This window comes from Sphaeramia orbicularis, chromosome 4 (genome assembly GCF_902148855.1).
Source record: "Sphaeramia orbicularis chromosome 4, fSphaOr1.1, whole genome shotgun sequence".
Classification (NCBI taxonomy): domain Eukaryota; kingdom Metazoa; phylum Chordata; class Actinopteri; order Kurtiformes; family Apogonidae; genus Sphaeramia; species Sphaeramia orbicularis.
In genome coordinates this window covers 41,093,396-41,113,181 of record NC_043960.1, presented here as the reverse complement: position 1 = coordinate 41,113,181, position 19,786 = coordinate 41,093,396, and the positions used below count along the sequence as shown (strand labels likewise).

At 38.9% G+C, this 19,786-nt stretch overlaps 1 protein-coding gene across 1 annotated transcript in view; it reads right to left on the bottom strand.

The window, feature by feature from the left end:
* Window positions 1–12,650: 12,650 nt before the first annotated feature.
* The window catches only part of ncanb (neurocan b), a 212,827-nt gene continuing 205,691 nt past the window's right edge, over window positions 12,651–19,786 (bottom strand). Inside the window, exons 14-15 of the mRNA XM_030132949.1 lie at window positions 18,276–18,458; window positions 12,651–12,970 (exon numbers count right to left, since the gene is read on the bottom strand). Coding sequence (XP_029988809.1) covers window positions 12,834–12,970; window positions 18,276–18,458 — 320 coding nt within the window. The 3' untranslated portion in view covers window positions 12,651–12,833. The remainder of the gene's footprint in view (window positions 12,971–18,275; window positions 18,459–19,786) is intronic.

Sequence of the window (19,786 nt, the reverse complement as noted above, 5' to 3'; positions counted from 1 at the left end):
GTAGGGACATTCATTCTTTGCATTTTACCATCCTAATACATACAGAACCTAGCATTAGCATTAGCATTAGCACATATTAGAAGCATTGAGCTGCCATTGAGCATGCTCAGAGACCAACTCCAGATCTTCATCAGGGACACTGGGCGAAGAATTAACTTAAACTACAAACAAAAAGTTAAGGATATTACTTTTTTTTTTGTAATTTTTTTTGTCATTTTTGCTATCTGTAAATAAAACTATGTCTGGTCATTAAAAAAATGTGTTTCAATTCAATTAACACACAAAAAAGTAAAAAGCCCTGTGCAAGAATCCCAAGTGAAAAAAAATTTAAAATATCCTAAACTTTTTGTTTGCAGTGTATATGTACCTTTTAATGGCGGGGAAACTGGGCAGTCTGGAGGATCTGCAAAACATGGACAGAGCAAGGAATTTCGACACAGACTATCCTTTTTCATTGGAAGTACTCCGCCAGAATAAGGGTGAATATTTCCATCTCACAGTGGAAGGATTATCATTTTCTGTCCTTCCTGTATCTGTATGTTATCAAATATGAAAGTCCCCCCTGTCTAGGTGACAGAACAACCTTTGAGCTACGACTAGACCCTGAAAATGACAAGTTGTGACAAAGACCCTTGTGTTTTTACACAGGGATTTAGACATTTTAAAGCTACATTGCACTTTCTCATTTGGATGTCACACCAAAATGTCTGACCAAACACTATTTTTGCAAAGGCACTGTTTTGGTATCCTGTGCTTAGTTTTGCCCAAGAACTAGTTAAAGACCCAAGTGTCATTTACTCCTATTCCAGAACCATAATGTAGGATACCAGACTACCTACAGCACTGACACAGATCTAATGAAGGCTGGAAATAGGTCTGGACAAGCCAAACTACAAATATGCATTTTAGTGCTTATCCTGATCATTTAGCTTGAATGGAACCATACAACACATTATATTTGGGATATAAGCATTGAACTGACAAGGCCTCATAGAATCTTTTTACACATGATGGAAACTGCATCTTTTTCTTTTTTCTTTTTTTTTTTTTTTTTTGCAGCAATTTAATCACCACTGTATTGTTTTGATAGCTACACCCGGGGTGCGATTTGTTGTGGGGTATGGGGGGGATCAACCCCTCCCTCTGGTTTTTACATCCCTACTTCGGCCCAATGAATTTCATCCTTGGGGGGGAACAACCAACCAATGTAAATAACAGGTAGGTTGTGACAGTTTTCTTTCACCTATATCCTACATTACTGGCACTAACGTTCACCTGAACTGAACTGTCTGCAGTCTCAGAATTCGCGAACGTCCCCATGCACTGGGGCGCCGTAATCGAGGGTAAATGTGACAAATTCATGGAGCCCATAGAGCAGTGGAGGGGGTCCAGTGGATACAGGAAGTTGTGAAAATTTTGTGTAAACCCAGGAGTTGGATGTTGAAAATATGTAAAATTTCATTTTTTTTTCACGTCAGTATTAATTACATTAGTTATGGACCACACCCCCACTGCTGCCCCCCAACACACCCCACACGCTGACAAAAAAAAACAAAAACACCTCCCCTCTTGTTTTTTGACAAATGACACCCTGGCTACACCCCCTGTTAATTGTCCATATATATGCGACCTAAACACAAATTTTAACTGTAATTACCTACTTTTTACAAACAAAACATTTGCCATTGCTGAAGTAATTAATGCAGATTAATCGCAGTGAAAAGCTTTGAATACATAAAACGAATCAATACAAATAACCACTCCAACCAAGCGAGGTAACGGATCGAAACAAGGGTTTCCTTTTTAATGACCGTTTGTCTTGTAAAGAATATAATACAATGACAGGACTGGAATTCATAAGAACATACATCAATAAATATGGTTAAACACTTGTGGACCACATTCATGCAGCCTCTCATGGGCTCAGTTGCAGTTACCCTGTGTGTGTCTGTGTTTGTGTGTGTGTGTGTGTGTGTGTGTGTGTGTGCTGTGCAGGGAACGGAGCCAAAGATGTTGGTGTGATAAAACGTGTGTGTGGTAACATTTCACCTCGCTCTCGGCTCGCCCGCAGAGTGTGTGTTGTTTTACAGATGCAGTTTGTGTGTGTGTGTGTGTGTGTGAGGAAAAAGAAAGGGGTGAGATTGGTTTTAGGTCGACTGAAGCTGTATGAATATGGTCCAGAGAGGCTAAGCAACAAACACACCCAGAGATTCAATGGATTGAAAAAACAAAAATAAGAAAAACCTCATTGAGTATTTACATCACAGAGAAGAAGAAGAAGTAGAAGTAGAAGAAGCGCTTCAGTTATTTCTTCTCTGTTTTAGTCTTTCATTTCTCATTCTCTCACTGTAACCTTTTTCCATCCATGTGTTCGTTCATCCATCCTGACAGACTTATACATACAGCCTTTTTCTTCACTACTATAACCAGCCTCCACTCAGTAGCAAATACACACAATGATATACAAACACCACTGGGGCCGAACCTATACAAACAAGTGAAGAGGTGATGCAGCAATCCTCAGGAGGAAAAGAAAGAGTTTTAAAATGTCTGATGAGATGAAATCCGAATAAAGAAATAAGAAAATAATGAAGTAGATGAGACAGAAACAGCCTTTGACTAGAAGCAATTACATGGGAGAGCACACAACTAGACTGTTTAAAAGGACAAAGAGGAGTGCATCGAGCTATGACAGTCTGTTTTGCCCTCATTTAGAAAACATCCAGTGGTCACCCTCCGCCCATTGTACTGACAATACCATCGTCAGACTAAATAGGAAGCCGAGGCAGACAGCTTAATCGTGAAATCAATAGTCTGTCTGCGCACGACTAAGAACGGCCGCTTCTGCCACTCTTATCGGGTTGTCATTGCTGATGAGTGCTGTGTTTCAATGCGTCGGTTTTACAGACAGTTGTTATAGTACATCGCAGGAAGTAGAGGTTCTCAGTTTCTTCTGCTCTTCTTCTCACAGTTTACCACACACAGGCTGACAGAGATACAAAAATCTGTCACCTGTCATGCGTTACTCTTTGTTGCGTCACCTTAAATACAAAGCAGACGGCAAATGTCAGTTTCATCTGGTGGATTTTTGAGCGTTGCATCATTAATCGCTGTTGTTCTCGTTGACATCACAGTATAACGATGTTGTGTTTTCACTATTGCATGACTAACCTCCAATGCTATTGTTCATTTGTATGCATTAAAGGCATTTTCTGCTTCATTTGGGTGAGATTTGTTTGCCGTTTTTCTGTTATTTTTCACTCAGCGCTTGAAAAATAAACCTGAGTGGCACCGTTATCAGACCGCATTTTTGTGTCTGGATGTTGTATGTTTACTTTGTGTGAAAATAAATTTAGATGTGGTGTTTATGAATGCTGAGGTGTGTCGTCTGCTGCGCACACCTGCTGCTGCCTTTGAGAAACGAGAAACACCCAAAGTCATTTTCCTCTGACATCGCTTCTGTCAAGCTGCCTCAAGAAACACGTTTCATCACAACATATAAGAACAAATTTAACCGAGTTGTGCGTTCGCTGTCGTTCAAATCAAACAGTCACACCTACAAACACACACAGATGCGGTTTCGCCTCGTCCTTCTCAGCTAAAACCCCACAGATTTCTGTCCGTACGCTGAAGGGAGCGGTGTTTCAGCCTGAGGAGAGGCCTCCCGATGGCGGCGGTGTTCAATGGATCGCCCGAGGCGTGCTCCTCACCGCTGAGCCCAGAGACAGCTGGCAGCAGCCTCTATTGAGTCACGCATCTTTATAATTAAGACTCACAATTATAACGCTGTGCTTCTGTCTGTCAGTCTGCCCTCGAGGCTTCAACTAGAAAGCAGAGGGGGGGTGTGAGTGGTGGGAATGACAAAGATGAGTCAAATGCAAAAGGAGACACTTCTGAGAGTCAGGGTCCATATGAACGAAAGCTATTATTGTGAAACTGTCTGAGTCCTGGATCAGTCCCAGAGGATGAGCCAAAGGCAAGCTGTTCCTTATGCTCAAAAGCAAAGCCAGGGCCAACCTGCACCGTTACAAACCAAACACAGTCACTAGTCGCTTTTCCATTGGACTTATGCGCAAAACTTTACCGATATTTAGGGACTATATAGGGACAGACGAGGGACTGGAGATGGAAACTAGCAATAGCTATAATCTCCTGATGTGAATCATCATTTACTACAGCTTGTTTGTAACAGGTAGAATTTTACTATGTAATTTGCATTGTCCCTATCAAATAAACTTAATAAATAAATAAATAAATATTTCTTAAATGTTGAAAAAACAGAAGTGCGTAATGTCAGTTTTTCCATTAAATCCCAAATGTGATGATTTGTTTATTTATTATCACTAGATGACACGAGAAGTCATTCCATAAACATGGGGATGAACATAAATATTGTGTTGATTTATAGTTATATTTATTATTATTATTATTATTATTATTATTATTATTATTATATATTACCCCTCTATCCTGTACTAAAATAAAAAACGATTCCGTTTCCAGGTGTGTCCACACATACCGCGACATTTCTTTTAAAACTCTTCTTCGCTTGTTGTAACATCTGTCAACATCCTGTATTTGTTATTCACATGACTCTAGTTGTTGAAAAAGGTCTTTCCATTGTAGTTTTGCGTGATATACCAATTGTGCTTCGCCCAGAAAACCACCTCTTGCCAGCGCAAAACCTTATAATCGAAAAACGAGAGTTTTAGCGAAATTGTCATCTTTTCATTAGGTACATTTTTATGCATACGTTATATTTGTGCAATTTGAGGGTCAATGGAAAAGCCACTATTGCTTCACTTCATTTGGGGTTATTTTGTAAAAGAAGTCGACAACTTCTCACCAAACCAGGTGAAAACAGCAGCAATGACAAATCCACTATTACAGCACAGAGGAACAGCCTTTTACTAGCAAGTCTGTTCCCGTATGATCTTTAAATGTATATTTGTGATTTGGTATGTATATTTATGTGATTGTACATTGTATACATACATACATACATACATACATATATACTCACATGGTTTTGTAAACATACGTAATATTATTCTGTCATCTGTATTTCACTGGCTACTGACACTGGTGTCACATTACATAGTTGTATTGTAATTGTATTATTAATGTTTACCACAGCAGCTGCAACTCAACACTATAATCCCAGACATATACCCCGTTAGAACAATAAAGGATATCTTAATCTTAAGCAGTGTTTCTCAAAGTTACATACACATTTCTCAGTCTCTGTATCAAAAAACAACTACATTATACAAAAATGTGCATTAAAAATTAAAATCTGAACATTATGGAAGCTGTATGGGATCACCTGGACCAAGAAAAAATAAAAGACAACAGTCTCTGGGAAGTTCAGAAAGAAACCTGGTGTAATACACTACAAGTTTACATCAGAAAACTCCAGGATAATCTACCAAAGAGATTTCACAAAGTAATAAGTACAAGTTGAGGTCACAGTAAATACCTCTAAACTACCACATCTTCTGTCTATAGAAGTATTTAGTTCTGTTTTTGTGTGTTTTTAATACTGTGCACATGCTTCTTTTATTTTCTTACTATATCTTAACCCACAAAGACCCAGTACTAATTTTGTGGTAGTTCCCAAATGAATTTTTCTCTCTGTTTAACCTTTCTCAAGTGTTTTAGCATCATATGTATTATAAAAGCCAAGTGGCCTCGTGTGTGTGTTTGTGTGTGTGTCTGGGGATTCACAGAAAATCTGAAAAGAGCTGACTGCTGCAGTTTGGCATATTTTTGCATTTTTGGTCAAGGAAGAGACTAGTGAAAACAGCAAGTTGATAAGACCAATATTTTGGGAGATATTAGTAATTTTGGAATACAATAGCCTTACAATCACGTTGTTATGGCCAGAATGCTTTGGCGGTGACTGCTGGACAAATGTGGTACAGCATTCATGAATACACAACAGCATAAAAACTACCACATCTAAAACCTGTGGATCCCCAGGGGTCAACATGCTAGTTTATTATAATACTATCCTCTGTATTTTGTATTTTCCACTGTAAATCACATACAGTATTTTACTTAATTTAGACGCTCATGAAAACTCAAAGCAAATTCAAAGGTTATTTATTATATCAAAAACAGAGAAAACTGGAGAAAAAGTGACATTTTCAGTCAAATATATCATTAACTGAACATAAACCCAGTGTTTCCATCCATTTTCATTGATTAAACTCCATGGGTTTTACTTGTGAATCAATGCTGTAGAAGATGACAGTATTTCCACGGTAACTACACAGCCTCTGAACTTCCACATAGGTCATATCTGATGACCATGAAAAGAACTGCATTTTACACCAGTTATTTTCATGTATTGATAAGTTTAGAGGATCAACAGGTATTAAACCGTTTAGATCAGTAGATGGTTTTGGTTGCTAGTGGATGTTTGGGTCTTTATGGGTTAAAACAGAGACTGAAAAATAAATAGATATGTTCATTATAAGCCTGCAAGAACAACAAAGCTCAACATGGCCTTAGACTGTGCACGTCATTTATATAAATTTGCTGTCCTTTTGCCGTAATTATTTCTGCTAACAACATCAACCCAACTCTTAATTTCTGCTCCAATTTGTCTCCTTAATTCAATTCAGGTTCCTTTTCTCTTCATCTTATCAATTTTTGAGCAAGTTTTCTCCACTCCTGTCACAACTGACCCTTCACACAACTGTAATTACACTGTCGCTGGGAATCAACTGTGATTTAAATTACTGCGAGAGGGCCTCCGTCTGCCCTTTCATTCATCCACCCATGGTCAATCCATTTTCTAGTGCAGATACAGCATGGAGGGAAAAAAAAAGCAGTCAGTATGGCAGCCTGACATCCACGAAGCGATGGGGGTTTGACAGCTGTGACAGTTCTGCAGGCCTCCTGTCTGTCACCCTAAACCTTCCACTGGCTGTCCGTCAACATAACCCCTCCCTTGTTATTGCAGCTTTGTGGTTCTACAGATAATGCAACTTGTTAATTAGTCATGCAGAGATTAATTAAACCGATAAAGACGTGCAGGTTCACTATTCTTCTCCGTGCAGAGAAGTGTTGTCATTGCCAAGGTGAGCAGAAGAAAACAAAGACGAGGAATTAACGTGCAGGGGACGACTTTTCTAACCTCATGTGACTCTATAGAACCTGATCCGGCTTTAGTCTTCCTTTTTGAAGATGTGTAAAAGGCTGCTGAAAAAAACAGAGTATTTTTCCCCCCAGTAAAGATCAGGTTTAACTGAATCCATGCTATACTCCTGTTGTAAAATTAGACAGCAAAATAACAACAGAAAAAGGAAAATAAATGTAGAGCACTAAAGCGAGAGGTAAAAGGGAAAAAAGGGGGGAAAAATATAGAGGATAAAAGCGCAGCAGTCGGTGTTTGGGACGTAATCCCAGAAGCTTGAACCTCAAATGCCGGCTTTAAAAAACACCAATTTAACCCGGCAGTAAAGGGGAAAGGAAAAGAGAGCAAAGCGCTTGTTCTATCTGTCTCAATCCCCTCTTTAAAGCGGGACACGCAGCGGTGGCGAGCACAGGTGTGAGTGCTTCGAGTCTGAGTCTGCCCCAGAAATGGGACACCTTAATCTCCGCTGACCCTCTCTATCATCATTTACTGGGACCTGAACCACCGTCAACATCCTCAATCACACACACACACACACACACGCACGCGCACACACACACTAAGGGGCAGAGATAAAGATTTTGTGTTCCTCTGTCTATCCTGACTTATATTCATCCTCATACTTCATACATACGGAGTTGATTCATGATCCTCAGCAGCTCCTCTGCATTAGTTGCTGCTGGTGTTGCTATAAGTCTGTACCTAGACTTTCTAGGCAACACATCATTCACTGGAGCAACATGGTGGTACTTCATCTTTTCGCTAACATTTTCTATTGAAATACACATATTGGCCTTTTACTAGTGGTTTATTAGCATATATATGCACCGTCACCACATGGCTTTGACTACAAGATGCATTCACTGTGGCATCATTTATGCCATGCAACATCATAATAAAAGTCATAACATTTATTTCTGTCCAAACTTGCATTAATTTTTGGCTGATTTCTTGTATTGATGATGGGAAAGTCAGACTGATAGAGTTCAAATTTGGATAAATTTATGTATGCAAATGATGTCTCCAGTGGCGTAGTCCATGGTATATGGTGGTATACGGTGTATACCTACGAGGGCTGTTCAATAAGTTCATGGCCTCACCCAGAAATACTGGTTGTTATAATACAGGATGTTACATTCTTTCGTGATGGGATAGTGATGTTTGAACATCGATGGACCAAGTGCATTGCTGTAAATGGAGATTATGTTGAAAAATAAAATATAAATTATCAGTCTGTGTTGTTCTGTTCTGGGTGAGGCCATGAACTTATTGAACGGCCCTCGTACTTATTTTTCAGTCATCATCAGGTATACCCACTTCTAAATCCCATTAATGCACAATATTCAGCAGTATCTGTGAGCCAAAGTGCTCATTTTTTCCCCTAGGATAGTGAAGCCATGACCCGCCCTACTCTGCCTCTAATTGGCTAGTACTCGCTGCTGTCACTGATTAGATTGGTTAACTTTAGGCATGAGGACTGATGAGCCAATCAGAGGCAGATTAGAGTGGATCAGTCCAAGGAAAATATTGCTAACTAGTGCTGGCCACCTCTGGAACCTGATTGACAGGTCACTGCACGTTTCATTGAATGATGCGCAATTATTGGAAATGTGAACGAGAAAGGCAGAATAAACGTCTTTCAAGTGAGTGACACATATCGAGAGAACCTACTGTCATGGAATACATAATTCTGGGGTAAGTTTTAAGGTGGTTTCAGAATGAGTCACTGTTAAACTACTGGTCATATGACTGTACATTTAGAGGAGAAGAGATTTTGTCACCAATAGTCCAACTGTGTGAGTAGGCTAACGTTATGAAAGGCTAACGTTTTCCTATGTTTGCCTCATGTTGAATACATTTTACATTCCTGCAGCTACTTATGTGACCAATAGTACCTACAAACTGCTTCAGTTGAAGTTGTGATAGTTTTACAATAGTGAGCGAATATTACTGATGAATTTTTGGGTAAACTAAATAGAGTAGTCTTACATGTCACTGTTTTTAAAAAAAAAAAAAAAAAGGGAAAAATTGAGAGTATACCCACTTCTCCAGGGACCACTACACCACTGGATGTCTCCTGCCCCTTGAACCACTCCTGCACAATCTAACCCTGATGAATCCCAATGTTGTCATTTTGGATTATATCTGTGTTGCCAGAGAAGAAAAAAATCCACTGATGTTCAACCTGGTCAGTCAGTATATTCAGTATATTCAGTATATTCAGGTTCAGCTGACCTCATTTTATGGACACATGTTACCTGACCAACTGAACCAACCCCAGATCACAACGCTGCCCCCACGGGCTTACACTGTAGGCACTAGGCATGATGGGTAATTACTTCATCCACCTCTCTTCTGGCCTTGATGTGCTCATCACTCTGGAACAGGGTCAATCTGGACTCATCAAACCACATGACCTTCATCCATTAAAACACAGTCCAATGTTGTAGCCTGGCCAGCCATCTGTCTAAATGAGAAATCCGTCTGGAATCCAAATACGAAGGCGGGACTAACAGGTGCAGAGTAAACCAATCACAGATAAGACGGATGTGATGTAATTATGTGACGAGCAGATCCCTAATGTCAACAAACCTCAGCGTGTTTCCATCATAACGTGCGGTGGTGGTGGTCGAGTAGGAACTTTGGTGAATGATTACTGTCGCTTTTGTCAGAGAAATTTAAGAATGCAGGGTCTAATCTGTAACTCAGTCCTTATTTTTGAATCAAGTAAACAACCGACAACAGTTGTAAAGAGATTTGCGGACTTGGAACTGACTTTGACTCGCAACAAAAGAAATCTGTGTGTGTGACGCATTGCAAAACACCCGCGCCCCAGTCTTGTGATTAGTTGGTATAGAATAGATAGTGCATATTTCACAGCGAATGGCCCAGTTCCAGACTGTTTTCTCAGTATTGGATAGACTGAGAAAACCGGACGGCTGGCCAGGCTACCAATCTTTATGCTCTCTATCAAACTGATGGTTGTTGAAGAAATGAGAAGCTACTCACTGCATCAGTTAGAGTTAAAGAACTGAAACATATTAATCACTGCATCTATCCAACAGAATCTAAACTACAATCTTAGTTAAATTGAGGTGGAGACTTTTTTTTTTTGGCTGGGCTATATATTAGCAGCATAGTGGCTCTTTTTTAGTCATTATAAAGCACATATTCTGGAATAAAGCCATTAGCAGTTTTCCATAATTTCCTGATGTGATGTAACGTCTAGTTTGCTGACGTCCACGAAAACAGTTTAACTCACTGATCTCTCTGTAGAGGACTGTAGAGGAATTAAAACAAAGAAAAACCAACTCAAGCACATTTACATGTTGTGGTTTTGAAAATCTAGGCTGTGTAATGTGGTCTGAAAGTGGTGCTATACTTTACATAACACATACATGAAATAAACAGAGGAGAATTCATTCCTGTTTTCCATAAAAAAGTGTCTGTAATGGTCTTGACAATACTGAGCATTAGTAATGCTCATATGAATAAGGCCTTTTCTTATGTAACAAAACACAAAAGTACAAGAGTTAACAGTGTACAGATAATTCTCAACAGATCAGACTACATTCATCCCTCTAATGCAGTGGTTCCCAACCTTTTTTCTTAACATCACAAATTTCTGCTGACCCCAGACATTCAAAACGGAGACTTTTTTTTGCTAAAGTGAATTTGTTTTTGATCATGTAATAGTTTGCCATATACGATGTTGCCAATAAATGTTATTTTTAGATGACATTTAGGCTATATAATGTAAATAATGCACCTTTTACTTCTCAGTTTCTCTTGGACATATCTAAGTGGGTCCAGGTGGGCGAAGAAATCGTTCCATTCTCTGTTCGATCTGGTTTTCAGACTGTGACTGTGTCCGGGCAGGTTGAAGCGTAGTAACGCACGCGGTCACATGATTGGGTAAATCAAGATATGCCCTCTCAGATATTATATCCTGCATTTAATCTGAACTGGACTTTTATTAGGAAAAGTTTGTGGTTTTAATTATAATGAAATATATATTGAATCATTAAAAATATTTTTTATTAGTAATTGTTTTTGTTTTTTTTTCAATTACTAGAAATTTCAGGCAACCCCATTTGAATTCCAGGTGACCCCACATGGGGTCGCGACCCCAAGGTTGAAAAATACTGCTCTAATGTGAGGCTTAGAGATTTCATTCTCAGCAAGAAAGTGTCAAACTGCTGCTGATAATCTTGTAGAATAAGGCATTAATAAGGCCTTTATAATGACTTATAAAAAGCTAATATGCAACTAATAAATATGACCTTAACCATCTAGATAATGGTTAATATGTGTATCTTAAAATACAGTCTTACTGCTTTTGAAAGAACAGTCATTCTTCTACAGCCGGAGCAGGTCAGTTGACAGGAAAATGAAAACTAAGGCCATTTGCACATACTGGACAGATAACAGAGATGCACTTGAACAGGTAGGGATTATCTCACCTCACTGGCAGACACTGTATCTGCTTTTATGACATGTATGTTTTTCTTGTGCTTCCTTTGACATATAAAGATAACCCTATTCGTCTCTCTTTGTATCTCTCATGCCTGGCTGACAGTATCGGTTCCTCTCATCGGGTCAGAGAGGAAAGACTCCAAACTAAAGGAGAAACAGACGAGCGAGGACTGCTTTTGCAACACTCTGAATCCTACATATGCAGTTCACATTTTCTGCAATGACACATACGATGAGAAAAGGCGAACAAAACATGGGACTGCTGCTCTGAGCTGAGAGATGAAACACAGGTGACGTGTGAATGGCTGACACAAAAAGAGCTGTACGAAGGACTGATATGCGATGCGATGTGATGGAAATAAATAAGATGTGACGTGTTTTCCATTTTCCTCTGGGGGTTCAGCATCTGATCTAAAGTAACTGTCTCACACTGACATGAAGATACAACGCTAACAATCAAATAATTCAATTACAACAGCCTCTGATCCAAACTAAATCAATTAAATCGCTTTCAGAAGAACTCAATGTCGCTTTAAGTCAAGTACAATGTCTTACAAAGAGCAAACCAAAAGCAGCAGAGTCAAGAAATAAACACTAAGATCTGTAAAAATAACGTGTGCTCCAAACACAAAGGCTTAAGTCAACAACATGGACGCCTTCCTTGACTCGTCTGATTTTGATGCGGCATTTTTAGCGATGTTGTCCCTATTTACAGTTTGTACTAAACCACTTGTCTCCGAAGAATGTTCGGTGTGGGTCTCAAAGGATTTTTTTCCCCCCAAAAACAGGTCAGTGTAGGCCCATGTTTCAGGTCATCATCGAGCTCGAAGGGAGAGTAAGTGGGTCAGGTAAGAAGGGAGGTGAGAGACAGACGATTAAGACGGTAACATAAAGAGTAAAAGTAAAAAGAGTACAAAGGGATTGTTATTGTTCTTTCTGTGGCGCCTGGCAGCACTTTGGCAGGCCTCACAGTTGACTATGATACAGGCTGACTCGGAGAGCCAGGGGCGGGGCTGGGGGTTGGAGGGGGTGGAGCTGGGCAGTGTGGGGTGGTGCAGTGCAGGTAAGAGCAGAGGAGAGGAGAGAGGGAGGGAAGGAGGGAGGAGGGAGGGGCCGGTAAAGTTGTCAAGTAGTAGTGTTGCAAAGGAGGAATGACAGGGAGACAGGCAAACTGCAGCAGGACAGGAGAGGAGAAGGAGGTGTGGTTTTTGGTTCAGAAGTGGGCGTGGCCGTGGCCCTGGCCCGCCTCTCCTCCGTGGTGGCCTCCCTCTCTGTGGCCATGCCTCTTGTGCTTCCTGCGCTCCCTCCTGCCCTTGTGGTGGTGGCGGCGGTAGCGGTGGGCTCGCCGGGCTGGACACCGAACAAAAAACAAACAAAACAGAGAGGCGGATGATTTATTAGAGAAAGTAAAGGACAGTCATAGAAAGAAAAAAGACATACAGTAAGAGTTGGACATGTCCATAGGGATCCATCTTGAAGACTAAAATATGAAATTCATCCTTAGAACCATACCCAATTATTACCATTTTTGGGCTGACCTCAAGAAATATCAACACGTGTGAGCAATAGTCAGCTTCATGGCTTTGTGTTCTCTCTTAACTAGAGGAATTACATGAATAAAATACTGCAGGGAAACTGAAACTGCAGCTTTTCAGTTCACTTTGGGGTTTTGAGGGAGCACTGACACATGGGATGTTGATCCAGCTGATAAATTAACTCTCCAAATTCTGCTGAAAAATGAGAACATGTATTTCTTCTGGCGCTTGATAGGTTTTTTTTTTTCTGTAACTGAGCAAAAATACCATTATTCCCTTTCAATGAAGTAGAGAGGACAGGACACTTCTACATCTTTCACTTCTCTGTGTTTTAGAAAATCTAGCCTTTGACATGGGTTTTTGTCTAATTACAGGTTTACAGGCGTGTGTGTGTGTGTGTGTGTGTGTGTGTGTGTGTGTGTGTGGGTTAAATAAATACATGATTGACTGTAATCACAGTGTAATCACCAACTGCTGATCAGATTCTGCCACATGCAATTTGGATGTGATGCTTTACTCAAAGGATGTCAAACTCACTTTTCATTGGTCCACTGGGATCTCAAATGGGTTGGACTAGTAAAATAATAACATAATATCCAATAAATGATGACAAGTCAAAATTTTTTCCTTGTTTTTGTGCGAAAATGGTAAATTAACTAAATAATAATGATTAAATAACATGATGAGAATGTGAATAACCTGAACAAATATATACAACTGGATATTTCTTATAATTGCAAAGTCTCAGCTAATAATTAACACAAGTTACAGATCACAGTGGATGTATTATATTGTTAAAATTGCACTAATTTTTCTTCAGACATTTCAGGCTGTTCATATTTGTTCAGATTATTCACATTTTATTGGGAAAGGATAGTTTGTACATGTAAATATTTTCATGTAATTAAATTTTTTCACATTAAACCAAGGAGAAAAATGATTGGTGTCATTATTTATAGGTAATTATTCTATTATTTTACTAGTCTGACCCCTGAACTAAGATGATTTTGACATCATTGATTATTAATATCTTCAGTGTTATTTTTGCATTTCATAAATTCATCCCACATGCCAGATTGGACCCTTTGTGGGCTGGTTTTGGCAGACAGGCTGTATGTTTGACACTCCTGCTTTATTCCAATTTCTGGAAATGGAAGTTTGGAAAAGTGGTTTTGTTTTTCCATGACAGCATGACAGAATATCAGGATGTCTGTATCTGTATTTGATGTTTTGACTGGACTGAGAGGAGAGAGCTGCAGTAGAGACGTGTCTATTTTCAAGATTTAGCATTTCCTTCCACACTTATCTTAACTTCTTCACATATAAATGTTTATTTAAGTGGGTGTTTGGCTTCAATATGGAGATTTACTCCTTTTTTTTTCCTCAACTGGAAATCAGAAAATCCAGTTGTTTGAGTTTCAGTGATGCTTTTGAAGACACTAAACATAACAGAGTGGGAACATATTTTGCACCAATAAAAATCACACAGCTTATTCATGGCCTCCTGCCCCCGGACAATTAAAAAACAATGAACTGAATTAAGTTCTGCAGGGAGGCAAGCATTGCATAAAAAAACATTACCTCATATTGGGGAAAGCAGCAAAAAAGATTTTACCTTAAAGTACACTCATTTTCTATTTCTGATTATCTTTTTATTATCATTATTATTTTTCTCTCCTCTTTACAGGGTTCTTGCTCTTTATCCAAATAAAAATTCTAGGCTTTTTCAAAACTGCTTTTTATCCTCCCAAGACCTTGACTTTATGCACTTTTCTGCTTGTGTTCTTACTTTTGTGGTTGAAAATGTACCTGTTGTGTGTAATAGAAAAGTTCATTTTAATAAATGTATGAATGAATGAATGCATAATTCGCAGTAAATTATGTTTTACTGACAGAAACATTTTCAAAACATATGAAAATCAAAAAAGTGCACGGATATCACACAAAGTTTCACAAGAGCACAGCCAGAAGTATAAAAAGCAAGAATGTATAAATGGACGGATGTACAGTACGTTACCATATACAGGTCTGTAATTACACATCATTACCTCTGCCAAGGAACGGCAGAGGTTATGTTTTCATCAGGGTTTGTCTGTTTGTCTGTCTGTTAGCAAGATAACTCAAAAAGTTACGGATGGATTTTCATGAAATTTTCAGGAAAAGTTGACAGTGGCACAAGGAACAAAAGATGAAATTTTGGTGGTGATCGGGGGATGGGGGGGGTGGTTTGTTTGTCTGACTGTTAGCAAGATAACTCAAAAAGTTATGGAAGTAATCTGATGAAATTTTCAGGAAATGTTGATATTGGTACAAGGAACAAATGATTACATTTTGGTGTTGATGGGGGGGGGACTGATCTGCTTTGGCGGGGGTCTGCGCTCTCCGAGTGCTTTTCTCATTTTTATGTTTTTTTCATGTTTTCTCAGTGCCAATGAAAATGCAACACTTGAGTATGTTTTATTGTTCCTGAGCTGCATCAATATGTTTAAGTTTCACCTGTATAAGATAATCCCAGACAATTTCTTAACAACCTGAGACGGGCTGAGCTATTGTCACGCTTGAATGAACTTGTCTGCATTCATAAGACTTGTTTTTCTCATTGCTCAGCGATGAACTGCTCAACTTAAGGAACTGTGGTCAGTTAAGGAGTGGTCATGTTCTGTATATAAAGCCAAGCTGAAAAACACGAACATCATTTGCAATAACTCAGCGATGCCTAGACTGACACGTGACCAAAGATACCATGCTATGGGGCTCCTGGAGGCCAGAATCTCTGCTCGGCAGGTGGCGCGCCGTTTTGGATGCAATGTGTCCACCATAGTCAACAGAGGCATGAAGAAACTGGCTCAACTACAGACAGACCTCGCCCTGGACGAGCACGTGTGACCACACCACAGCAGGATTGCTACATTGAGCTGCAGCACCTCCGGGACCGCTTTGTGACTTTTGGTTTTGGGGTCTTTGTGTTTCTTTCCTTATCCTTATGTTTTGTCAACAAATTTGGATGTGATTTTTTATTTTTACTGTATAGAAATGGCCTATGATTAATTCCAAAGTGCTTATGGAATAAAAATCCTCATCAATTTAAAAAAATATAAGAATCTTCAAGTGTTGCGTTTTCATTGGCACTGAGTATATGTCTTATCTTACACAATGATGTGCCTTTGAGCATACTGTAAAATTTGACTATGAGAGAAACTTTTTTCAATACTTTATTAAGACTTTTACACAAAATTCCAGACTTTTCAAGGTCTGGAAAACAGCATTTTGAAATTCCATACTTTTTTAGACTTTCAAGACCTGCATCTATGGGATGGCTGTGGCTCAGTTGGTAGAGCTGGTAGTCCAATGACCAAAGGGTAGGCGGTTCGAATGTTTAAGTGTCCTTGGGCAAGACACTGAACCCTAAATTGCTCCCAGTAGTGCCTTGCATGGTGGCAGCTGCCTACTGGTGTATGAGTGTGAGGCTTTGTAAAGCACTTTGGTCACCATGAAGGTGTGGAAAAGTGCTATATAAGTACCGACCATTTAATGATTTACAGCTACTTTCTTGCTTGTGTTTTTGCAAGAGGATGAGGAGAAGAAAAGGAGAAGAAATGTATGCATTAATGGTTTCAATGTTCATTATTCCTGTTGCTTTAATTTAAAAAATAGCTCAATCATGAGATGAAGATGAATCAGGCATCAGAAGCATCCTGACACATTATCAGAGGGAGGTGAAAACAGGTAGAAGACCAGGAAAAAACAAACAAACAAACAAAAAAACAAAAACACATCATACACTCGGTGGAAGGTTTAAGTATTTCTGGCGCTTTCATTGAATCTGATTAATCTCACATGTAGTCGACTGGACGCCTTTAGCTAGAGCATAGTGAGCTAGCCACCCACTCAGCCTCAGTATAAGCTTGTTCCTGGGGTGTGCTGCCAAATTTGTTCATTCTGTCCCTTCTTGAATTTTGCCAACAAAGAAATGTTGCCTGCAATAAATGATAGCGATGCTACAACTCTGGGCCATAAAAACAACTCTGAAGATAAAAAAGTCACAAGAAAAGGATTCTTTATCGCTTTCAACAGAAGCTACATTATTTCACCATTTCATCATTACTGTCATATTGAACAGAGTGAAATAGAATAAAAAGCCCCGTTTGTTGAATATTTATTAATACAACATCTCAGAAAGAAGTTATGCTAAGAAATTATAATAGCATTTTTGTCATAGCAAGAGTTACCTTCATTTTCTTTTATTAGAAGATAACTCTGAAAGGAAGAAGTAAGAAGAGTACAACAGAATAAGTTTAAAAAATCATAATGGGTAAAGTATTACATGTACGCTCTTCAATTGCAGCTCATTTGTCATTTGATTCTTAAATAACGTGAATGAAAGTTGTGTAATTATGTGACTTCAGATATAGTAAAATAAAATGCTGTGTCATGCATTAGCGTATAAAAGCTTATGCAACCTCAGTTCTTGAAAAGTTGGAAGACTGTGCAAAATGTATAGTACATAAAAACAGAAAAAAATTATCTGCAAATCTCACAAAGCCATATTTTATTCAGAGGAGGAAATTTAAACAAAAAAACAAAAAACAAATGTCAAAAATCAAATGTTTCAAATAAGAAAACAAATCTGATTACGAATTTCATGGAGGAAATTTAGATTTTACACAGCATTTTGTGGAAATGGCGTTATATAATATAAAGTTAAATCTGGATTTGACAGTTTTTATTCATGTTTTTTAAAGAACTTTCTCTGTATTCTGCATATAGTCAACCTGTTGTAAAATGTAGTTTTTAAAGGTCTTAAAAAAAATCCCACCTCAAGCATAAAGTACTTCAAAGCAGACCCCAGCACTTCTAAGTAAGCCCAGGGGATTTTAACTCAGTCTGCCACCACAGTAATCTTTTTGCTTGCAATTATTAATAATGAGAGGCGAGCCTGAATACATGTGGTGACGGCAGATCCCGAGGGTAGTTAATATAGGAGGTTTGGACTCAAAGGCCCTTTAGTGGTGTTCGTGCTAAAAATAACAATATGTAAATGTGAAAATGGCCTAACAAAAGGAAAAAGGGCTGTAAGTCGTGTTTTCTGCCTTCCTGCTCCGTGTTGCTGCAAAACTCACATTTTATGCAGATGATTTTAGGTCGGTCCCACTTGCCGTTGGCGCGACACTTAGCAGTAGGCACGTGACGCTGCAGGAAGCCGTCGGCGCACTGGTAGCGTGCGACGGAGTGGATGTCGTAGTGGGAGCGTTTCCGACCAATCAGGTAGGCATTTTCCACTGTGGGAGGAGCTCCGCAAAGCACTGTAGGTGAAAAGAAAAGGACAGTTTAATTAATTCTCCAGATTCGTAGGCGCACATAAGATTTTTTTTAACCCTTGAAGACCTAGAACAATCTTCTGTGGTGACTCTCAAGTGAATTTTACTCTACATTTAACCTTTCCTAAGTATTTTATCATTATTTATTATTCTACCCTTTGCATTTTTTGTGAAAGTCAGGTATTTTCTTATGTTTAGTTTACTGATCATGTAGATAGTTATGAAAGCTCAGAGTAAATTCACATGTTATTATGTAAAAACACGGAAAACTGAAGAAAAACTGACTTTTTCAGCAAAACATAACCCAAATACAATCATCTACAGCCACTTTTGCATGGGTTTTATTGGTGAATCAACGTTGCAGAAAATTATGGGATCTCCACGTTCGCTACAGAGTCTCTGAATGTCCAAATGGGTCATATCTGATGCTGCTGCAAAGCTGAGAAACTGCATTTTACAGAGGTTATGTATGTACAGGGTGGGGAAACAAAATTTACAATATTTTGAGGCAGGGGTTGAAAGACAGTGTATGACCAATTAGTTTATTGAAAGTCATGAGAATTTATTTGCCACAAGAAAATTTACATAATAGAAAATGTTTTTATTCTATGTGTCCTCCTTCTTTTTCAATAACTGCCTTCACACGCTTCCTGAAACTTGCGCAAGTGTTCCTCAAATATTCGGGTGACAACTTCTCCCATTCTTCTTTAATAGTATCTTCCAGACTTTCTCGTAATAGTTTTGCTCATAGTCATTCTCTTCTTTCCATTATAAACAGTCTTTATGGACACTCCAACTATTTTTGAAATCTCCTTTGGTGTGACGAGTGCATTCAGCAAATCACACACTCTTTGACGTTTGCTTTCCTGATTACTCATATGGGCAAAAGTTTCTGAAAAGGTATGGATAATAGTGTTAGGTATGATTATGACATCAATATATGTTTGGTTTCATAACAACTGACGTAGTGCCTGCTGAGAAAAAACAATTAAATGTTCATTGTAAATTTCGCTTCCCCACCCTGTATGTATGTATAAAATCACAAAAGTGCATGGATATCACACAAACAAATTTCACTAGAGCACAGCCAGAAGTGTAAAAGCAAGAATGTATAAATGGATGGATGTACAGTACGTTACCATATACGGGTCTGTAATCACACATCATTACCTCTGCCAAGGAACAGCAGAGGTTATGCTTACACTGGAGTTTGTCCGTCTGTCTGTTTGTCTGTGTGCAAGATAACTCAAAAAGTTATGGACGGATTTGGATGAAATTTTCAGGAGATGTTGATACTGGCACAAGGAACAAGT